General features: G+C 48.3%; 2 protein-coding genes across 4 annotated transcripts in view; one reads left to right on the top strand and one right to left on the bottom strand.

The window, feature by feature from the left end:
• Positions 1-23,014, bottom strand: part of LOC132571165 (zinc finger protein ZFP2-like) — a 475,317-nt gene that overhangs the window by 104,190 nt on the left and 348,113 nt on the right. The gene's annotated exons all lie outside the window — the stretch shown is intronic.
• Positions 817-20,034, top strand: LOC132571184 (zinc finger and SCAN domain-containing protein 31-like). The gene is made up of 4 exons (XM_060237879.1): positions 817-882; positions 4,723-5,515; positions 6,073-6,193; positions 16,157-20,034. The coding sequence occupies exons 2-4, from the start codon at positions 4,796-4,798 to the stop codon at positions 17,095-17,097; spliced, it is 1,782 nt and encodes a 593-aa protein (XP_060093862.1). The 5' UTR covers positions 817-882; positions 4,723-4,795; the 3' UTR covers positions 17,098-20,034.

The following is a 23,014-nucleotide window of genomic DNA, read 5'->3' as shown; positions in this document are numbered from 1 at the left end:
TCTCCCCAATCCACCCCCAAAGTCTCCAGGTATTTTCCAACACAGACCTGGCAATCCTAAGCGTGGGGAACAGTGTTAGATACCAGACTTGTGCAACAGCTGATATTGCTCCAACCAGAGATGCCTTCTTTCTGCCACCTTTGCAACTGTGCCTCTGTGCATAAATAGAGTGCCGTTGGCACCAGGGCTGAGTAACTACCGCTCATCCTTTAACCTCTGGGATTAAAGAGCAGAAGTCCTGGTGGGGTCGAATAGAAAGGCACCGATTTTCAAACTTCCTTTTAAACAAAAACACCTCCCTTCCAGCTCTCAAACATCTGACGTTTATTCTATGTGGCTCTTACCTTAAGCAAATTTGGTCATCCCTGACTTAAACGAAGGGGGTATTGCCTACAAGGATAGGAAAGGTCCAAGTAGTCAGCCGTGTTGGTCTGAAGTAGTAGAACAAAATAGGAGTTAAGCTGCATCTTTAAGACTAACTTAGTTTTATTTGGAACGTAAGCTTTCGTGTGCTCTCTAAGCACACTTCATCAGACGAGGAATCCGGCACAGTGAGCAAAGCCACACACAGCTGGTAGTCAGTGGCTCAGAATGCAAACTGGTACAAATTTAAGATTCAATGACAGTATCTGGTAGGGAGTGGGTTAGAATGCCAAATGGTACAAATTTATCGTCAATGACAGAATAGTAAAGTTAACAAATTGAGCAAACCTTTGATCTGAGTAGGAAAGGGTTAAAGTGACAGAGATGCATTTCCTAGACGGGAAGCAAGGGGGAGGCCAGAACTATTAAAGTCCTCCAATTTCCTCCTTTTCTACCGACTTTTCTTGCAACACAGTTGGAGAATCTCAGCTGGAGCCGGGTTGGGGGGTACTTGGAAAGGTAAAGACGTGCCTGGCGGGGGTGGGGAGCAAATCCCCGGGGCTGAGCAATCTGTAAAGGGGGGGGGGGCGTTCTCTCTGAATCCCAGGTGCAGGGCGAGGAAGGACGAGGTCAGGCCGGCCCCTTCCCTGTTCCCAGCGAAGGCTGCTAGTTCTGGATGTGGTCCCTTGAGCTGAGGAGGGATCTCTCAGAGCTGGGAGCAGATTCCCACGTAGAGCTTTGTTTTTGCAAACCAAACCCCCGCTAAAAGCTCAAGAACAGGGCAGACTGGAATTTCTCCTGGCCAGTTGGCAACGGGAAGGCAGAGGCGCGTGGGCATCACTGGAGATTTTGGTGTGGCTGGGGATGGGAGTCGAGCTGGCCCCATGCCGCCCCCCCCCCCATAAAAAAAACACCTGAGGGGCAATTTCCTGTCTGCTCCTCTCCATTCTGTGATAAAGGCAAGTTGACTGCCCCTCGGGTAGGAGTTACTAACTCCAGGTTGAGACCAATGTTCCCTCTAAGCTGCAGAGTCTTGTGAGCAAAAATTCTACTTTGTGAGTGAGCTATTGATATTAAAGTTGCGAGCTACTGCAGAAATTAGTGTGCTCTGGGGTAATCATTCCTGAGCGAGAACAAAAAATGTGCGAACTGGAGGCTAAAAACGTGAGCTAGCTTACACTAACTCAGTTTAGAGGGAGCACTAATCGGAGAATTGGAGATGGACCTTGGAGAAGGTGGGGTTTGGCCAGGGGTGGGAGGGCCTTCAGTGCCATAGAGTCCACTCTTCAAATTCTCCAGAGGAACTGAACTCTTTAGTCCGGAGGTCACCTGTAATTCTGGGAAATCTACAGGCCCTACCTGGAGGTTTGGCAAGCAAAACACAGGGAACACAGCCTCAGTTGGAAAAAAAATTCTCCAGAAAATTCACTATAGCATTAATTATTTTTGTATATTCACTCAGTACAGAATTTGCACATAATACTGTTCACAAACACCACGGTAATCCAAACATTCCATAAGCACAGTATCCAAATCAATCCACAATCATACAAATACAGACTCCACAAACAACAAGTGCAAGTTCTGTGCTGAGTGAATATTTCCTACCTGGAGGTTGGCATCCCTACCTTGGAGTCCCAACAGTGGAACTAAGTTGTGGATAGCTGGAGGATATTGTGTGCTTTGGAAGGATTCCTGCCCCAGAAGGCGGATTCATTGCCCCAGCAGAACTTGATTTCATGTGTATCCTGATTGGTTGCCTGTGAGCCTAGCAGATGGACTCACTGATTTGAGCCATTCTTAGTCCTCTGTGAATGATCCTTTGAGCATCAGAGTAATGTGCTCCCAAGAGGGAGGGAGCATGAGTGCACTGGCCCCTCTCCCATTTATGCACAATTGCCGGGTGGTAAGCATATCTGGGTTACCAATCTCCAGGTGGGGGGATGGAGATCTCTTGGAATTACAACTGATCTTTGGTGTACTTTATACCCTGCCAAAAGGCATTCCTGCTATCCTCACTGGGCTCCGCCCCAGGGATCTGCCAGCGGGCAACTAGGCATGATTGTCCCTCTCTACAATTGAGAATATTAAACAAGCAGAGCTTCCAGTTTCAGGGATAGAAGCTCTGTTCATACATGCTATGTGCATAGATGCTGTGCTGATGAATCAGTGGAGGTGAAGGACAGAGCCAGCCCATTGATGCTCACTCATTCTCTATGCATATAGAGTCATGTGTCAGTCTATCAATCAATTCTTTATTGCGGTCCAAGGACCAGCCAGTTTGAAGCAAATAACAGATTTGTAAATGTACATAAAAATAAATTCTACTTGGGTCCAGAGGAGGGCGACGAAGATGGTGAGGGGTCTGGAGACCAAGTCCTGTGAGGAAAGATTGAAGTAGCTGGGGATGTTTAGCCTGGAGAGGAGGCAACTGACAGGTGATATGCTCACTATCTTCAAGTATTTGAAGGGCTGTCATATAGAGGACGGTGTGGAATTGTTTTCTGTGGCCCCGGAAGGTAGGACCAGAACCAATCGGTTGAAATTAAATCAAAAGAGTTTCCGTCTCAACATTAGGAAGAACTTCCTGACCGTTAGAGCAATTCCTCAGTGGAACAGGCTTCCTTGGGAGGTGGTGGGCTCTCCTTCCTTGGAGGTTTTTAAACAGAGGCTGGATGGCCATCTGACAGCAATGAAGATCCTATGAATTTAGGGGAAGGTATTTGTGAGTTTCCTGCATTGTGCAGGGGTTTGGACTAGATGACCCTGGAGCTCCCCTTCAACTCTGTGAATCTAATTACATTCCCTTAATCACACAATTCCTTCTCCTAAGAGCTAATACACAGAATTTTGCTACCACACATGTTACCCGTTGCTGGCTATCCCTTAACAAGAATGTCTGCAATATTTCAGGTCTGAGGTCAATATAGTCTTGCAAAGGTTTAAATGTAGAGAGTAGTGGGATAAGTATTTGACATCTCTCATCCTGATAGAGGGTACAGTGTAAAAGTATGTGTGCGAGAGCCTCAATTGCATTACTCGAACAAGGGCAACAGTGCTGTTGGGTAGGCAAGTTGGAAAATCTACCGCTTAGAACGGCAGAAGGAAAGGCATTAAAGCAGACTTTTGAAAAAGCCCATCTGTGTCTCGAGTAATGTCCAAAAGATAAGAGGATGGTGAGAGTCGCATGTAGAAATATACTGCCTTGAACTACAACAGGACTCCGTGTAGTGCCTCCTCAAGTGCTGTTCTCTGTAGCTGATGAAAGGATTTCTGTGGGGTGGAAGATAGATTGAGATGGGTTAGTCTGTCTGTAGCAGTAGGAAAAAGCAAGAGTCCAGGAGCACCTAAAAGACTAACAAAATGTTTGGCTTTTGATGATGATGATGTTGGATTTATATCCCGCCTTTCACTCCAAATCTCAGAGTGGCTCACAATCTCCTTTATCTTCCTCCCCCACAACAGACACCCTGTGAGGTGGGTGGGGTTGAGAGGGCTCTCACAGCAGCTGCCCTCTTCCTGTTTGGCTGGAAGACAGTGCTGCTGCCCTCTAGTAAGGGGGATTTTTTTCCCTCTGTTCAGAGCAGCTGCCCTTTCAAGGACAACTTCTGCCAGAGCTGTGACTGACCCAAGGCCATTCCAGCAGGTACAAATGGAGGAGTAGGGAATCAAACCTTGTTCTCCCAGATAAGAGTCTGCATACTTAACCACTAACCAAACTGTGAGTCACTAGTCATTTCTTCAGATACATCTAGAATGTGACTCTATCCTTATAATTGGACAGCAGAGTGATTTCAGATGCCAAATGACAGGTGAATGACAGTAGCAAGTGTGATTGGATTAGGTGTGATATGCAGAGGGGTAGTTCATGTGGAGAAATCACCATTGGTAATGAGATAGGAAACCTGGATCTCAGTTCAGTCCTGGAGGATGCATTGTCTTGAGCTTCATGATCAGTTGCAATTCAGCAGTCTCTCTAATCTCCCTTTGAAATTTTTTTGTAAGAGAACTTCTGCTCTCAGGTCAGTGGGGTGGAAGTGAAGCCGTGCCATAGTTATAGTGGTTAAGAACATGCCTTGCATGCAGCAGGTTCGATCCCAGGCACCTCTGTCCGCAGCCAACCCAAATAACATCATTTGACAGGACAGACTGGGTGGAACGGTCTGATTCCAACCCATAAAACAAACCCTAAACTTTTAAATATAAATAATATATTTTATTTTTAAAAAAATTATAGTCCTTTACTGACATAGCTTTAGTTGTAATTTTCTTTGTATGACCAGTAAAATCCAAAATAGAGGGTACGATACCACTTTTATCCATTCTCTCTCTTTTCTGTTTCTGTCTTTTTTTCTCTAGGGAGAAGCCCAGTCAACAATACTGTAATTTGTTTTGATAGTTTTCTATATGAACACCTCAGTGAGCACCTGATATGAAAATGGAGGGGCAAGGTACCACAATAGGGGAAGTATCCGAGGGAACAGGAAAATCCCCTCACGTCCTCCAGGCTGGGAGTATTAGGGAATTACTACAAAAGACACCGGGAGATCTGATGGATCAGCGAGCTGGGGAGGGATCCCTTTCCCTCATACAGTGGGAAGCCCAGTGGCAGGAATTCCTAAAGACACTGGAGTCACCACACTCTAGATGGGGAATCCCCCTCTTGCCAAAGAAGCCTTCCCCCTGGGAGGATGCCAAGGCCTTCCTGGCCTCCTTTGAGCAAGTGGCCGAAGCCTGTTGGTGGCCCAGAGACGAGTGGGCGATCCGACTCCTGCCAGCCCTCAGTGGAGAAGCTGCAAAAGCCTTTAAGAGTCTTGATGCCAAAGACAAACAGGATTATGGGAAGGTGAAGGCAGCCATCTTGAGAAGGGATGCCCTGAACCGAGAGAAGCAGCGCCAGCAGTTCCGGTGTTTCAGCTACAAGGAGGCTGAGGGGCCCCGGGGGGCTTACACCCAACTCCGGGAAATCTGCCACAGTTGGCTGAGAGTGGAGAATCACAACAAGGAGCAGATCCTGGAGCTCTTGATCCTGGAGCAACTGCTGAGCATCCTGCCCTCGGAGATCCAGAGCTGTGTGAGGGAAAGCGGCCCCGAGAGCTGTTCTCAGGCAGTGGCCCTGGCCGAGGAGTTCCTCTTGAGGCAGGAGAAGCAGGTGAGGCCTTTTTGTTCTGTGGGCCCTCAGTGCAGGAGGGTCTGGGATAGAACAGGGGCTGAGACCTCTCTCCATCTCAGTGGGTTCTTATAAGAACATAAGAGAAGCCATGTTGGATCAGGCCCATGGCCCATCCAGTCCAACACTCTGTGTCACACAGTGGCAAAAAAAACTCCAGGTGCCATCAGGAGGTCCATCAGTGGGGCCAGGACACTAGAAGCCCTCCCACTGTTGCCCCACCCAAGCACCAAGAATACAGAGCATCACTTACCCCAGACAGAGAGCTCCAACGATAAGCTGTGGCTAATAAGCCACTGATGGACCTCTGCTCCATATGTTCATCCAGTCCCCTCTTATCTTTCATTTTGTTTCTTATCCTTCATTTTGTTTTACAGTTCTTGTCCCAAGTGGTGTTCTTGGTAAGTTCCATTAATTATGGAAACCCCATCTTGAATTTCTCTCTGTTATGCAGCAACGGAGCTATTCAGCTCGGGGTGGGCGACCGAATATTTCACTCTGTGTGTCTGCCCTGAAAGGTTCCCTCTGTGCTGTTGTAGGTGTTCTTGGAAGCAGCGGCTGGGAATATCTCCGAGGCAGGCCAAGCTCCATCTGAGAGTGAGCAGAGGCATCCTTGGATAGAGATCAAGGAAGTGGAGGACGGAGAGGCCAGCTTGTTGGGTAAGGAAGGAGGGAGGCCTGGCAGCTCCTTCTGGGGCTTGAGGCAGGTCTGAAGACAATTACAAAAACTTTTTAAAAGATGGTTTGGGGTGAAATTTCCCTTAATTAGACAATGCAAACTGAGATCTTGCAAAATCTCACCAGATTACAGGGAGGTTGCCTAGCAACCAAACGGAGCCGGATTAACAATTAGGCCAAGTAGGCTCTGGTCTATGGGCCGCATACCTTTAGGAGCCCTGGACCAGCTTCCCCGCCCTAGTTTTCCCCCTGCTTGCAGCCCTCCCAGCCTGCACATGCAGGCAGCAACTGAGCTGCTCTTTGCCCAACTTGTTTGGTGCGGCTGCTGGTGGTGTTGTCGCCAAGTTTGCCTCTCTCCGCCTCTCCCCCACACCTTTGTCAAAGGGGCTTTTGAGAAGGTGCCCGCAGGCTGCAGCAGGGGCTGTGGACGGTGGGGAGGGCGCTCCGACTCAGATAATTTGTGAGGGGGGCCCCCCAAGATTTCAACTGCCTAGGGGCCTCCACAGGGTTTAATCCAGCACTGCAACCAAGGCACTCCTTACTCAGCCTAGGGAGTCCTGGCAGTGGTGTCTGGAACCCAAATTGATGGACAGGGCAAAGTAGATAAAAGGTGAGGGAGACAGAGTTTTCCACATGGCATCTCTAGTTGCCCTCTTGGTCCTGTGGCTGCCAATCCAGGGCTAGAGCGATGGGGCTTCCACATGACAGGTTCCCACATCATTAACATGTGCAGATCTCTCCTCCTCCTCTTTTTCTTTTCTTTCCTATTCTTCTTTGCCTTCTCCAGGCTGGCAGATACCTCAAGATTTTGGGGGTGAAGTCTGTGGAGGGTGGGGTTTGGGGAGGGGAGGGATGGGACGGGACGGGACATCAATGCCATAGAGTCCACCTTCCAAAATGGCCATTTTCTCCAGGTAAACACAGAATATTGGTTACATTGCTGTAACATTCAGACAATTAACAGGTTCTCTGAATTCCCAGCTTTTTTTTTTAGGTAAGTCTCCAGCCCCTTTTGTTTGTGGAGATGTGCTTTCGCCTCTTATATCTCCACAACAAAAGTTGCTAGAGATTTTCTTTAAAAAACAAACAAAAACGATGTCAGAACTTGTATCTTTGCTGCTGGTCCTCTATAATGTGACCAATGCTGTATGGTAGTTTTATTGTGGCTTGGAGCTGTATTGTTACTGAACCAAACTGACTCCATGTTGTAACCTCTGCTTAACCCAGAGTGCCTGAATAGTAATTAACCTTGCCCCACTGGTATCCAAAATATTTGGGGCTGTAGAATGAATTATGTCTTGTCTCTGCACATTCTCACACTGGGACCCTTTGAAGCCGAACAGCATGGCCTTCGGAGTAGGGAGGCATCCTCTCTACTGATAGTGATGGTGAGAAGACAGCTGCGCCCTACAATGTGAATTGTGGCTTTGTGAGATGTTTGCTTTACGTGTATAAAATCAAGCTGATGCTGGCTCTCGCCATTACTGTTATCTTGCCTTTTCCAGCACCTAGTTCTCCTCAATAAAATCCTAGCTTTGTAACTAAGTATGGGATCCGTTTGAAGTTCTTGAGTTCTGACATTATAACAGTAATCCCATTGTTCGTGGCTTATCTGTACTGGAGGCTTGGCTCGATGGCGGCAAAAGTACCAGACGACGGAGAGCCCACCACCCCATCGGAGGACCCGCCGCTCGACCCAAACGTGACGGGGGTCCGACGCAAAATTAAGGTTCCAGCGCCCTTCTCGGTCGACGCCGCCTTCCCGGCCCCGCGAACCTGGAGCCCGCGGAAGTCCACGGCAGCAATCGACGCCGCGGAGCAGCGGTATCGAAGCATGTTGGGCGAAGGAGGGGCAGGAGACGACGACGAGGGCCAGGCGGAGGGCACGGAGCCCCGAGGGGGGGAAGACCCGATCCGGACCCTCCGCAACGAACTATTCGATTGGGTGCGGGAAATCCACGGCGATGTGCACCGTTCCCGCGTGACGATGGCCGAGGAGATGCAGCAGAACCTGGGCGCTATCCACGACCAGCTCCGCACTTTGCAAACCGCGGTCCTGGGGATACCGTATGGAGTGTTGCCACTGGGGCAACCGCCTGTCGCCCCGCCGGCCCCCGCCCCGCAGGCTCCAGCTGCCCCGGCGCCGCCGGCCCCAGCGGCCCCAGCGGCCCCGGCACCTCCGGCTCCGCCGGCTCCGGCCGCCCCGGCACCGCCGGCGCCGCCCGCACCAGGGGCCCCGGCCGCCCCGGCGCCGCCTGCACTACCCGGTCCGATCCCGCCGGCCCTACCGGGCCCAGCACCGCCGCCTGGGGCGCCGCGAGCGCCAGGAGGGGCCGAGGGACGGGGAAGAGAGCTGAAGATTACGTTCGATGGGAATCCGGAGGACGTGGAATACTTTACTATTCAGTGCGACACGTTTTTCACCCACTGGGGCGCCGACTACCCTACCGAGGCCAGCCGAGTGTACCACATCGCGTCTCGACTGAGAGGGGCGGCCCGCAAATGGTATGTGGGGCTTTTCATGGGAAGAAAGCCCGAATTAGCTACCGTGGCAGGGTTCCTGCACGCGATGCTCCGCCAGTATGGAGATCCCTTGCGGGAGGAGAAGGCGGTCGCTGCCCTCCAACGCATCGAACAGGGCAACCGCTCCACCCGCGAGTACGCCACCGAATTCCTGGGGTACTGTGCGGCAGCGAGGGGATGGAACGAGGTCATGAAATACACCGCGTTCATCAACGGGTTGAATCCGAGCATCCTCGACCGCTGTTACAGTCAGGGAAGGCCCGACACGCTGGTCGGCTGGATCCAACTGGCCGGGGAAGTGGAGACCAACCTCCAACACGTGGGGATGAGGAGACAGCAACTAGCGAGGAAGGGAGCCAAACACACCCCAACTAAATCCGAAGGGAAGAAGGCTCCGACGACCTCCACCCCGTCTCCCGCCCGCAAGTGCTTCCAATGCGGGGACCCAAATCATCTTGCTGCTAACTGCCCTGGGAAAGCGGGATCCACACCACCCACGGCGCGGCCAACCACCCCGGGCCCGAAGAAGAAGAAGAGCAGCCGATCGAAGGAGCCCAGTCGGGGCTCCGTCGCCACTTCCTTGGCGACTGACGAGGATTTTACCACCAGCCTGGCGGCAGTCGAAGAATCGACCGAGGAGTCGGACGATACCGAGTCGGCGGGAAACGACAGCGACCTGCTTTAATGGGTGCCGCAAAGCAGGTCCAACAACAGCCGGCACTCCTCACGGTGAGAGCAACTGGGGGTTTACTTTTTATGGCCGTCACCCTCCTTAACCCGAACCTTAAGAGATTCATGCACGCCCGAGCGCTAATCGACTCAGGGTGTAACAGGGACTTGATCACCCCCCGCCTAGTTGAGGCGCTGGGATTAGCCACTTCGCCCCTGCCGCAACCGATGCAGTTCCAGCAAATGGACGGGGGGCCCATGAGAGGGGAACCATGTACTTTAGAAACTCAGGCGGTCCCGGTAGGGACTGAGGAGCATTGGGGAATTGAGACTTTCGTAATCGCCCCCTCCTGCTCTTTCGACGTGGTAGTAGGCTCAGCTTGGCTCGCCCGCCACCAACCCGACATAAGGTGGGAGGAACAGCTCGTCCGGTTCCCGGATTGGAGGTGCGAGCATCACCACTGGCGCCCCGAGTGGGGGCCGCACGCTCCCCCCCAAAACATGCGGGCGTGCCTCACACTCGAGGAAGTCGCCTCCATCCCCAAGGAGTACCGAGACTTAAAGCTGGCATTTAGCGAGAAGGAAGCGGATGAGCTACCGCCCCACCGCCCTACAGACTGTGCCATTGAGCTAATCCCAGGGCAGCAGCTTCCCAAAGCGAAACTGTACTCCATGGGTTGGGCGGAGAAAGCTGAACTCCGAAAGTTTTTGGACAAAAATCTAAAGCGTGGCTTTATTCGACCCGCCACAGCTCCCCATGCCGCCCCTGTCCTGTTCCGAAAGAAGAAGGACGGGTCGCTTAGGCTTTGCACAGATTTTCGTGCGATAAACGGGATTTCCATGTCCAACGCCTACCCGATCCCGTTGATAAAGGACTTATTAAACACCGTAGCAAAGGGGAAAGTATTTACCAAACTCGACCTCCGAGACGCTTACTTCCGCGTCCGCATCAAAGAGGGGGACGAGTGGAAGACAGCCTTCAACACCCCACTGGGACAATTTGAGTACCTTGTCATGCCGTTTGGGCTACAGGGAGCCCCGGGTGTTTTTATGAACTTTATTAATGAAGTGCTGCGGGACTTCCTGTTCAAGGGGGTGGTGGTGTACCTTGATGACATCATTATCTATTCACAAGATCTAAAGTCTCATGTGCCTTTGGTCAGAAAAGTGTTAAGCACCCTTTGTAAACACAAACTGTATGCCAAATTGTCAAAATGTGAATTCCACAAGACCGAACTGGATTACTTGGGCTTCCGGGTGTCGGGGGAGGGATTGTCCATGGACCCCGCAAAGGTCCAAGCGGTGTTAGACTGGGAACCCCCTCGAACCCGCAAGCAGTTACAAAGTTTTATCGGGTTCGCTAACTTTTACCGCGACTTCATAAAGGGGTTCGCCACGGTCATGCTCCCTCTTACAGAACTCCTCAAAACGAAAGGGAAGGGCGACGAGGCTAAAAAACCCGGCGCACGCCTAACGTGGACGCCTGACTGTCAAAAAGCTTTCACTGAGCTAAAACGCCTCTTCACCTCCGAACCCGTGCTGGCTCATCCTGACGAACTTAAGCCCTTTGTGGTCCAATGCGACGCCTCCGACGCCGCTGTAGGAGCCATATTAATGCAGAGGGGAGAAAATGGGGTGCTCCGACCCTGTGCCTATATTTCCAGGAAATTTTCCAATGAACAAAGAAACTGGTCGGTCTGGGACAAAGAGGCATTTGCAGTCATGTTTGCCTTAAAAACCTGGCGCTCCTGGCTTGAAGGAGCGAGAGTCCCCTTCGAAATCTGGACCGATCACAAAAACCTGGAAGCCCTCACGGGGCGTCGCAAAATGACTGCAAAACAGATCCGGTGGGCAGGCTTCTTTGCTAAGTTTGATTTTGTGTTGAAACACATTCCGGGCTCAAAAAACTTTTTAGCGGACGCCCTTTCCCGCCTGCCCCAACACGACAGTCTCAGGGAGGAGGTGGTGGACTCACTAATTTCCCCCTCAGCCATCGCGGGGGGGGTCACCACCCGCTCCGGTAAACAGACCAATCCACCGGACTTAGAGTTACTTTCTCGGTTCCTCTCAGAGTACAAACAAGAAACTGACCGCCCCCCCAACTTGGTCAAGGCCGAGAACGGGCTCTGGTTACATAACGAAAAAATCTATGTGCCCGATCCCCTCAGGAAGGAGGTTTTGGAACGCTGCCACTCAAGCCGCTTGGCCGGCCACTTTGGTTATGTCAAAACACTCAACTTGCTCACCCGCCAATTTTGGTGGCCGAAAATGAAAAAAGATGTTTCAGAATTTGTACTCTCATGTCCCACTTGCCTCATGGCAAAACGAAGGGGGGGCAAACCTCCGGGCCACCTGGTTCCCCTCCCTACAGCCACCCGACCTTGGTCGGTAGTCTCCATGGACTTCATTGTAGAGCTCCCGCCCTCACAGGGCAAAACAGTCATCTTGGTCGTAGTCGACACCTTTTCGAAGCAGGCTCACTTCATTCCTTGCAAACAGTTACCTACAGCCAAAAAACTTGCCCAGCTCTTTTTCACTCACATTGTACGCCTACACTCATTCCCAGACAAGGTCATTAGTGACCGCGGAACGCAGTTCGTTGCCAACTTCTGGCGGGAGTTCTGCAAACTAGCTGGCATTGAGCAAGGACTGAGTTCTGCCTACCACCCCCAGTCGGACGGACAGACGGAGAGGGTTAATGGCCTTCTAGAACAATACCTCCGCTGTTTCATTAATTTCCAACAGTCCAACTGGGTGGATCTCCTCCCTTTTGCAGAATACGGCTACAACAATAGCCTCCATAGCTCAACCAAAACCTCCCCTTTTCAAATCATCAATGGTTACGAGGGCAAGCCGTTCCCTACGCTCGCCCTCCCAGCCAGCCCATCCCAGCCAACATCATGCCAACAATGGTGGGAGGGACTTCGTGAAGGCTGGAAGGGAATTCAGGAAAACCTGGAGGAAGCGAAAAAAGCCTACAAAAAACAGTTTGACAAAAAACACTCTCCGGAGTGGGATCTGAAGGTGGGGGATACAGTTTTCCTGTCGACAAAGAACCTTCCCCTTCCCCAGTCCTGCCGCAAACTTGCACTGAAGTTCCTAGGACCTTTCAAAATCAAAAGGGTGATAAATAAAGTAACGGTAGAACTCGAACTACCCAAATCACTAAGTAAGATCCATCCTGTTTTTCATTGCAGCTTGCTTCGGAAAGACCCTGGTGCTACGTCCTTCCATCCCAGGGCCCCACCGCCCCCTCCGACGACAGTGAGGGGTCAGAGTCACCATGAAGTCCAGGAGATCCTGGACTCCAGAGTCAAACGGGGGAAACTGTATTATTTGATCAGGTGGAAACACTTCCCCCCGAGCTGTGACGAGTGGGTCGAGTCTCAGAATGTAGTGGCACCGCAACTGCTGAAAAAGTTTCACCTACTGTACCCGCACAAGCCCAAGGTCGGCCCCGCGGGAGGGGGCGCTTAGGGGGGGCAGTATGTCAGAACTTGTATCTTTGCTGCTGGTCCTCTATAATGTGACCAATGCTGTATGGTAGTTTTATTGTGGCTTGGAGCTGTATTGTTACTGAACCAAACTGACTCCATGTTGTAACCTCTGCTTAACCCAGAGTGCCTGAATAGTAATTAACCTTGCCCCACTGGTATCCAAAATATTTGGGGCTGTAGAATGAATTATGTCTTGTCTCTGCACATTCTCACACTGGGACCCTTTGAAGCCGAACAGCATGGCCTTCGGAGTAGGGAGGCATCCTCTCTACTGATAGTGATGGTGAGAAGACAGCTGCGCCCTACAATGTGAATTGTGGCTTTGTGAGATGTTTGCTTTACGTGTATAAAATCAAGCTGATGCTGGCTCTCGCCATTACTGTTATCTTGCCTTTTCCAGCACCTAGTTCTCCTCAATAAAATCCTAGCTTTGTAACTAAGTATGGGATCCGTTTGAAGTTCTTGAGTTCTGACAAACGAATGCTAGGAATTCAGAGAACCTATTCGATTTATATTCTGATGTCATTTAAAAAACACAAAAGTTGAGGGGGGGAAGGGAGGAGACAGGTGCTGTGTGGGAAAGCTGAACATTTCTATCCCACAGCAGCCATCCAGGCTTTGCTGTAGCTCCTTCCCAAATCTTTTTAGCAAAGCAGGTTTGAGACAGATTGGAGGAAAGCTGAGGAGCACAGATCCACCATGATGTAAGGGGAAAAACCTTCTTCCCGACAGCACCAAACCCGAGTCAAATAACTCATGTGCAAATGGATAGAGAGTGTAAAAAATGGTGGGAGGGGAGAGAAAAGCCAGGGAGGGAGAAGAAAACAGGGTGGAGGGAGTGGAGAAAAACTTGTGATAAGAAACAGACTGGGGGAAATGGTGCTGGAGAGAGGTACAATGGAAGCCCCACAATTAAGGAACAACTGCCCCAGGGAGATGTGTTTGGCCTCCTCACTTTTGATCTTTGAGAGGCTGTTGGAAACTTTTTTTTATGACCTCATTTGTTTAATAACATTCCTGAGCTGTGATTTTAAATTTTGGGTTTTATGCTTTTAATGTATTTTGTATTTTATCTAAGTTGTAAGCTGTCTTGAGCGCCATAAAACTAATAAATGCTTAAAATACCCCCCCCCCCCAAAACTACAGGAAAGCAACAATGAAAAACTGAGTAATATAAACTTACTTTTCAGCTCTGCTCATTCCATTACTTTGAGGCTACCACAGAAAAGGCCCAACTCATAATCAAAACCAGTACCTTAAAAGTTTGGCCAGAAATGAACTTGTAAACAAGCTTTCCGTAGTGAAGTGGGATTCAAACCTGGATCTCCAAGATTTTAGTCTGGCATCCTCATTCACTACCCCACACTAGCTCTTTGTGGAATCCATTATTAATTTTGCAATCGAAAGGGCCAGAAGAGAACAAAGCTCTTAAAGGAAATGGTCTGTTGATAAAAATGGCAGCTGGTGCATTAGAACTTAAAAAGAAATCTATGAGGTTATACTAATGTAGTAACTATTATTTCATGACTCATTTTTTGGCTGGGATTGTGGTAAAATAAAAAAATGTTGGTGGGAGGCAGCCCATTTTACAAGTTGTTCCTGAGCTCCCATAATGAAGCTTGAGCCTGAGCATTCTCTGTTGAAGTTGGAATGTTGGAGAACATTCTATGGGAATGATGATATTGGATTTATATCCTGCCCTCCACTCCGAAGAGTCTCAGAGCGGCTCACAATCTCCTTTACCTTCCTCCCCCACAACAGACACCCTGTGAGGTGGGTGGGGCTGAGAGGACTCTCACAGCAGCTGCCCTTTCAAGGACAACCTCTGCCAGAGCTATGGCTGACCCAAGGCCATGCTAGCAGGTGCAAGTGGAGGAGTGGGGAATCAAACCCGGTTCTCCCAGATACGAGTCCGCACACTTAACCACTACACCAAACTGGCATTGGGCCTGATATTAATAACATTTGATATGAATAACATTTGATATGAATAGCATTTAAGAGCCAGTTTAAGAAACTACTACTTTACACAGAGAGTGATTAAAATGTGGCATTTGCTGCCAGGGGATGTAGCGATGGCCACAGGAATAAACAGCTTTAAGGAGGGATTAGACAGACTTATCCTCCATGGATATCACTGGCCACTAGCCATGGTGACTGAGGGGAACCCCGACATTCAGAGGAACTGAACTCCTTCCACACTTGTTAATTGAAAGCAAAAGAATGCTTGATTTGGGTCCAAAATTTGCTGCAGTTTTATGTGTAACAGCAGGCTTTGATGGGTCTGCAATTTACAATAATGCTTCATGTTGAATCATGAATATCAAAGAACGAAACCATGTGTGGCATCCCAGGTGTGGAGGGGAAGTGTCTGAATCCCTCCTCCCCACCTCTTTCAAATAAATAGGAGCAGGGCCTTTTTGTAGCAGGAACACCTTTGCAAATAATCCTCCTGGAGCATGCAGTAGGCCCTGTACTGAGAGTCCTGTAAGCTCGTGGAGGCAGGGCTTTTTTTGTAGGAACTCGTCTGCATATTAGGCCACACCTCCTGACATCACACAGGGCTTTTTTTGCAGAAAAAACCCCAGCAGGAACTCATTTGCACATTAGGTCACACACCCTGACACCAAACCTGGGGCAGTGATGCTCTGTATTCTTGGTGCTTGGGTGGGGGGGCACAGTAGGAGGGCTTCTAGTGTCTTGGCCCCACTGGTGGACTTCCTGATGGCACTTGGGGTTTTTTTGGCCACTGTGTGACACAGAGTGTTGGACTGGATGGGCCACTGGCCTGATCCAACATGGCTTCTCTTATGTTCTTAAGCCTGCCAGAACTGCGTTCCTGTGCGTTCCTGCTCAAAAAAAGTCCTGCTTGAAGGGTTGGCTACATCAGGGGTGTGTGGCCTAATATGCAAAGGAGTTCCTGCTACAAAAAAGAGCCCTGTATATGGGATAGATAAAAGAAGTTATTAATGATGCAAGAAATATAATCTGTTACCATATGTTACCAAATAAAATTGTTTTAACCAAAAAAAGAGCCCTGTATGTGGTCCCCATTTGAGGAGAGGAAGGAAACAAATAGAACTTGCTCCTTGGGTGGGCCTGGCTAGGCAAGAGGTATGACCAACTGCACGACTGAAGCAGGAGAAAGTTCTGGCAAAAGATACAAAATGCGCACAGATCAGCTATGGAGGGAATGATTTGAGACTTGACTTCTTTTCACGGTGGTAACTGGGTTGCTCTGCCTTTCTTCAAACAGGTGAAGTGCAGGAGAGTGAAAAGGATGGGGGACTCCGGGCATTCACACTGGACAAAGTCAAGAATGGGGACTGGAAAGGAACCTTTGGGAATCAAGAGGGACAAAAGCGGCTGGAGGGAAGCCACACAGTGGAGGGCAGGGATAATCCCATTCCTTGCCAAGCTGGGGGATTCCAGGAAATCCTTGTCCGAGAGGGAAAGGCAACCCAAAAGAGGAAGAATGGAGGCCACAGTGCTTATGGAAGACTCCATGTCAAGAAAAAACAAAATGCATGTGCGGAGTTTGGACAGAGCTTCGGACAGAGCACCTCTCTTATTTCACACCAACAGGTTTCTTCACCAGAGAAACCATATCATTGCTCGGAGTGTGGAGAAAGCTTCAGTTGGAGGACAAGTCTTACGTGGCATCAAAGAATTCACAATGGGGAAGAACCTCAAAAAATTCCAGAGTATGAAAACAGCTACAGTGGGCAGCCAGGCTCCAAAGAGCATCAGATGATTCCCACAGGAGAGAAACCATCTCTGGGCGCAGAAAGTGAAAAGAGCATCAGTGACTGTGTAAGTCTTCCCATGCAACAAACACCACATGCAGCGGAGAGGCCTTATAAATGTTCAGAGTGTGGAAGGAGGTTCAGGCGGCTGGCACACCTTCAGCAGCATCGGACAATCCACACCGGGGAGAAACCATATCAGTGCTCAGAGTGTGGGAAGAAGTTTACTCGGGTGTCAACCCTGCGGCAGCATCAAACAATCCACACGGGAGAGAAGCCTTACGAGTGCTCAGCGTGTGGGAAGGCCTTCCGTCACCGCATTAGCTTCACTGTGCATCAAAGAGTGCACACAGGGGAGAGGCCTTACAAATGCTCACAATGCGGACTGAAGTTTACTCGGACAGCACAACTGCAGAAGCATCAAACAGTCCACACAGGGGAGAACTCTTAGAAGTGTTCAGAGTGCAGAAAGAGAATTGGTTTCAGTTCCTATGTTTAAAAGCATCTACAGATGCACACAGGGGGGAAACTATATCAGTGTTTGAAGTGCAGAAAAAAGTATACTCAGCCTTTACACCTTTGGCATCATCAACAAATCCATATGCCAAAAACTACATAGTGGCTTGGTTTGTGGCAAAAGTTTTTCTGTTAAAACCCATGTGGTATGTTTATGCTGTATGATGAGCTACTGCTTTGATTGCCTTGGTTATCAAGGACCTTTTTAGTGGTTGCCCCCTTTTCTGTGTGGAACTCTGCAGAACCTTAACGAACTGCTCTTTTTGCCTTGTTGGAAACAGGTGAAAATATTTCTGCTTTGTGATGAAATCACTATATTCATTTCCATCATCTACTTTATACGTATTCGTTAATTTAGCCATTGTATACAAAAATATAATTAGAGCGCCATAAATTCAAAGTAGGAGCCACATCAGATTTCCTCCCCCCCCCCCCCCACACAACACAGGTTGTTTTATTTTCTTAAGGCCTTCCTGACTTCCCCACAATCAGATCAAAGCGATCCTCAACACTTCCTTGTCATCTTTGCTGAGGTGGGGGCAGCGGGGGGGGGGGGGGAGACCCACTAAAATTCTTCCTTTTTTGTGATGATTTCCTCTTTCTTCAAATCTTTTTTTCTTGGCCTTTGATGATGCCTTCTTTTCTGTCTTAATTTTTTCTTCCAAGAATTTAGTGGAAGCTTCAAGAGTTTGTTCTCCTTTGTATGGGTCAACCAGGTTTGCAGATCCAGCAGAGAAGTATCTGAAGAATGGGTAGTGTTCCACATTAAGTAGCTGGACATTGTTTGCAATGAAGACATTTTTCTTGCCCAGTTCATCCCAAATTGGGAGCACTTTCTGGCAGGCTTCTGACCGATCAAAGTTCTTCCTGGCTTCTGGTCCCAGCCTTCTTGGATTTCCTTACTGGACAGATGACACTTAGCTGTCCCTTCCAAGTAGCTCTGGCAGAAGTCCATAGATTCTTCATGGTCACCCTCTCTGTAGGCATCTTGTACCTGGTGTCACTGGTTAGGTTCAAGATTTGAACAGCAGGGGCCTCAGTCTCGATGACCTGGAAGTATTAAATCATGTGACCATTTCTGCTGTCATCGGTATCCACCAAGATAAACATGATCTTCCCTCAGAATTCCTGAGACTTAAAATCTTCATAAGCCTTGTCAAATACACTTGAACTCTTGGGGATGGATAAAAGGATGTGATTTTCCACAGGAACATCAAAAATCTTCACAGATGTCTCCAGATTATATTCCGTGACTAAATCCGTGGTAAATGTTTTGATCCATTGGGTCAGCTCCATGTCATTCAGCTTGCCTTCTTCGACCACCTCGTTATAAACAGGTTTTCCCTTTTGGAAGATAACAATCATGTCCTCTCTGATGCCAAAGCATGCAAAAACTTCATAGCTGGTTGTCATCCCAAAAGGGAGTTCTGGGCAATGCTTCCTCTCAGCTGTGGAGTCTTGTGAGCAGAAGTTCTACTTTGTGAGCGACTGGTATTAAAGTTGCGAGCTACTGCATGATTTAGTTTGCTCTGGAGCCATTTTTCCTGAGCTAAAACAAAAATCTGTGAGCGGGAGGCTAAAAGACCGTGAGCTAGCTCATACTAACTCAGCTTAGAGGGAACGCTTAGAGGGAACAGAAGACCTCTCCCATCCATCCATGAGAGCTCTTAAAAAGCCAATCACAGCCAACTCTTCAGAGTCAATTAAGGCTTTTGCCTGATCTGTGCTATTAAGATGTGCAGGGCATGGTCCTATTCTTCTTCTTACCATGTGACAAGGCAGAGGCCTTTCTGACTTCTTTGCCGTCAATGGGATTGCTCCGATCAGCATCAACAAACACCAGAGTCGGAAAGTTCTGGATGTTGAATTCCTTTTTTAAATCCTTCTGGTCCGTCACATTTACTTTGCCAAGCAATTTGCCACAGCAGCACTTTTAAATTCAGCAAACTCAGCCAGCCACGTAAAGCAATATTTGCAGTGGAGTTCCTTCCGTATTCCATTCGTCTTGTTCTTCCTTTTGAATTTGTAGACTCCTCTTCAAAATATTCTGAAAATGACGCGGCTTGTCTGCTTAAGCAGCCACCCATTGTGGTGTACAAGGCATTCCAGCTACACCACTTTCTCTGAACAGCTGTGGGTCACCCTGGTGATGGAATCTGTCATAGCCCGGCTCTCCCCACTCTTTCCTGGGTGACTTTCAATCCATTCACCCAGGTAGGAAACAAAGCCCAGTATTGGAACGCTCCCCAGCCTCATTCTTGGCATGCAGCTGCCTTGCCCGATTAGATTTTCATTTGTGTGTGATTGCTAATTTGGCTGCGAATATCAAAAAGGATTTGTTAGGACTAATCTTCATGAGTAGGATTTCCCCCTCCTTGAAAGACACTGTTAAAAAGAAGGCAGAGCCCCTGATTATCCTTAGACATGGAGGGAGGGACTGACGCAGTTTGTGAGACGTAAATTCCCTGAAGGTGTCATCTTAAAATCAGTTCTAAGGTTCAGTAAAATCACTTCTGGTTTTACATTTAACATCAATCCCATAGTAGCTTTGATTCTCTCCCCCTCCCCCAACCCGGCAGATTTATGTCCAGAACAAATGAATTTTTGGACACAAGAATGCAATTCAGAGGGTGAAAAAAGAGTCAGTGACTGTGTAAGTCTTACTGCACAACAAATGTCACATGCAGTGTGGGTTTCCCACCTTGGAATATCTTCAGGAGCAAATGGTTTACATTTATGGTAACCTAATAATGACTTTGTATTGTCTTCCGGCAACCTTTGTAAGCTTTTCTACATTGTTTGAAATTTGATTTGCTTATAGTGTGTAAAAGGTTAAAAACATCTGACAAAAAGAAAGTTCTGCTTTCCAAAACCTATGGGAGAACAGGCTATCTATGCTCTCTGTTACTGATGTAAAACAGTGTAACTGAACAGCATCATGGGTATGCAAAGGGCAGAGAGGCCTGAGAGGAATGGAAGGATCAAAATGGCTGCCATGGGTGACATTTGAATACTATTTTTGCTGAGGGCCATCACTTGAATCACAAGGTGGGGGGATCCACTCAGCCATTTGTGAAGGCCTTCAAAGATACTGTCTGTACAAAATGGGGGACTTAGTGGGGTTTTTTTTGGGGGGGGGGGAGGGTGGCTTCTGGGTTTTGTTAAAAGTTCCCAGCCTTTTCCCTCAAGACCTAGAAAATGCTGAGGACTGTAAATATGAGAGTTTTTCCTGAAGAATTCCTTCCAAAGAGCTCTGTGGTTGAAAGGATGTTAGTGTGGGATGTGCGGGCTGGAGAAAGATTTTTGTGGGAGAGCAAGGACGGTCAGTCCATCTTCCCCTTCCCCTCCATTCTGAAGAACAACAAAACATGATAGAGGTTTACAAATTATATGTGGGCTAAAATACAGAAAGAAGCCCTTTTCTCCCTTTATAACAATTAAAAAAACTTGTGGGCACTCAAATGAAATTAAGAAGCAGAAGGCTTAGAAAAGATAAAAGGAAGTACTTCTTCATCCAAAGAGTAATTAACACATGGAATTTACTGTCACAAGAAGTTGTGGCAGCTACAAGCATAGACAGCTTCAAGAAGGGACTGGATAAACATATGGAGCAGAGGTCCATGAATGTCTATTAGCTAGGGTAATGATGGAACTCTGTCTGGGGCAGTGATGCTCAATATTCTCTATGTCTGGGGCAAGTGATGCTCTGTATTCTTGGTGCTGGGGGGAGCAACAGTGGGAGGTAGGGTTGCCAGGCCCATGTTGGAAAATACCTGGAGACTTTGGGGGGTGGATCCAGGAGAGGGCAGGAGCTGGGAAAGGGAGGGGCCTCAGTATGGTACAATGGAATGGACTCCACAGCCCCCCAAGCCATTTTCTTTAAAGGAGCTGATCTCTGCCAGATGGAGATCAGTTGTAAAAGCAGGAGATCTCCAGGCCTCACCTGGAAGCTGGCAACCCTAGTGGGAGGGCTTCTAGTGTCCTGGCCCCACTGGTGGACCTCTTGATGGCACCTGGGAATTTATGGCCACTGTGTGACACAGGGTTGGACTGGATGGGCCATTGGCCTGATCCAACATGGTTTCTCTTATGTTCTTAAGCCTTAGAACATAGACAAGTGTACCTTTAAGACCAACTAAGTTTTATTCAGAATGTAAGCTTTCATATGCATACAAAAGCTTATATTCTGAATAAAACTTAGTTGGTCTTAAAGGTGCACTTGTCTACTGCTTTGTTCTATTGTTTCAGACCAACATGGCTGCCTACTGGGCTTTTAAGCCTTGTTTTCAAAAGTGGGCATTAATAACACAGGGCTGGTGATTTGCACCTAAGGTTGCCAACTAGCCACCCCCACACACACCCATGTGGGGGAGGGGGAGTCTCCTGGTTTGGAGGGCTCTTTCCTCCCCCCACCCCTTTATTCCTCTAAACCTGCCATGGCACATACATAACCTGATAGTGGCGTAGGCATAGGGTTACCAAGTCCAGTTCAAGAAATACCTGAAGACTTTGGGGTGGAGCCAGGAGCAAGAGTGTGATAAGCATAATTTAACTCAAAAGGGAGTTCTGGCCATCATATTTAAAGGGACTGCACACCTTTTTAAATGCCTTCCTTCCATAGAATTGGACCCCCTGGTCTGATATTTTTGCAACTTGGGGAGTATTTTGGGGAGAGGCACTGGATGCTATACTGAAAATTTGGTGCAGGGGATGATCAAGAGAATGAGGAAGACGAGGAACTGCGTCAGCTGTCACCAGATAAAGTCAAGAATGAAGAGTTTAAAGGAAACTTCAAGAATCGAGGGGGACTCAAAACACAGAAGGGAAGCCATGTTGGAGAAGGTGAATGATTCTATTCCTTTCCAAGATGGGGATGTCTGTGATATGATTCATGTGGAGATGGAACCGTATAAATGCTCCATATGTGAAAAGAAGTTATTAAACCAAACTCAGTATAATATACATATGGGAACGCACAGTGGGAAAATGCCGCATGAGTGCTCAGAGTGTGGAAGGAGCTTTCTTCGCAGAGCAGAGTTCTTAAAACACCAAAGAATCCACACAGGGGAGAAGCTGTATGATTGTTCCGAGTGTGGAAAGTGCTTCCGCCAAAGGGGTAACCTTGTTATCCATCAAAGTATGCACTCAGGGGGGAAACCACATAAATGTTCAGAGTGTGGCAAGGGGTTCTGTTTTCTCTCAAACCTTAAAAGCCATGAAACAGTTCATTCACGAGAAAAACAATATAAATGCATGGAGTGTGGAAAGAGCTTCCTTAAGAGATCCCAGCTTGAACATCATCAGAGAAGCCACACAGGGGAGAAACCATTTCAGTGCTCAGAGTGTGGAAAGAGATTTGGCCAGAAGGCATACCTTCACCAGCATCAGAGAATCCACATGAGAAGAGACCATACATCTACTCAGCCTGGGACAAGATCTTCTCTTGTATTTCACACATGATGGACAACCACAGGCTCCTCATATAGTGGAAATAATGTCTATTTGTTGTATACATCAAAAATTCACACGCGGAAGAAATTGTATAAATGCTCAGAGTGTGAAAAGAACTTTAGCCATGGTAGGAGCATTACTTGAAATCAAAGAGACAACTCCAGGTTTTTCTGGACGAGGCACCTATCCTGGTGTCAATAAAATTTCAGCCTCCCCTGCTGAAGCTCACTGTCTTCATGTGACCCAGAATGAGAAGATCTAGAGACCAACGGCTCATGCTGGAAATCTCTGTGCACGGACTAATAGTGCACATGGACAAATGGTTTTAATCCATGCTGTTTTAAACTGCTCTATACTTATATACTTAACTGCACTGTAATTTTGATACGTTTAGATTTTGT

This window comes from Heteronotia binoei, chromosome 5, assembly GCF_032191835.1.
Source record: "Heteronotia binoei isolate CCM8104 ecotype False Entrance Well chromosome 5, APGP_CSIRO_Hbin_v1, whole genome shotgun sequence".
Lineage (NCBI taxonomy): Eukaryota > Metazoa > Chordata > Lepidosauria > Squamata > Gekkonidae > Heteronotia > Heteronotia binoei.
The sequence above is the reverse complement of the archived record's forward strand: the minus strand, read 5'-3'. Positions and strand labels throughout refer to the sequence as shown.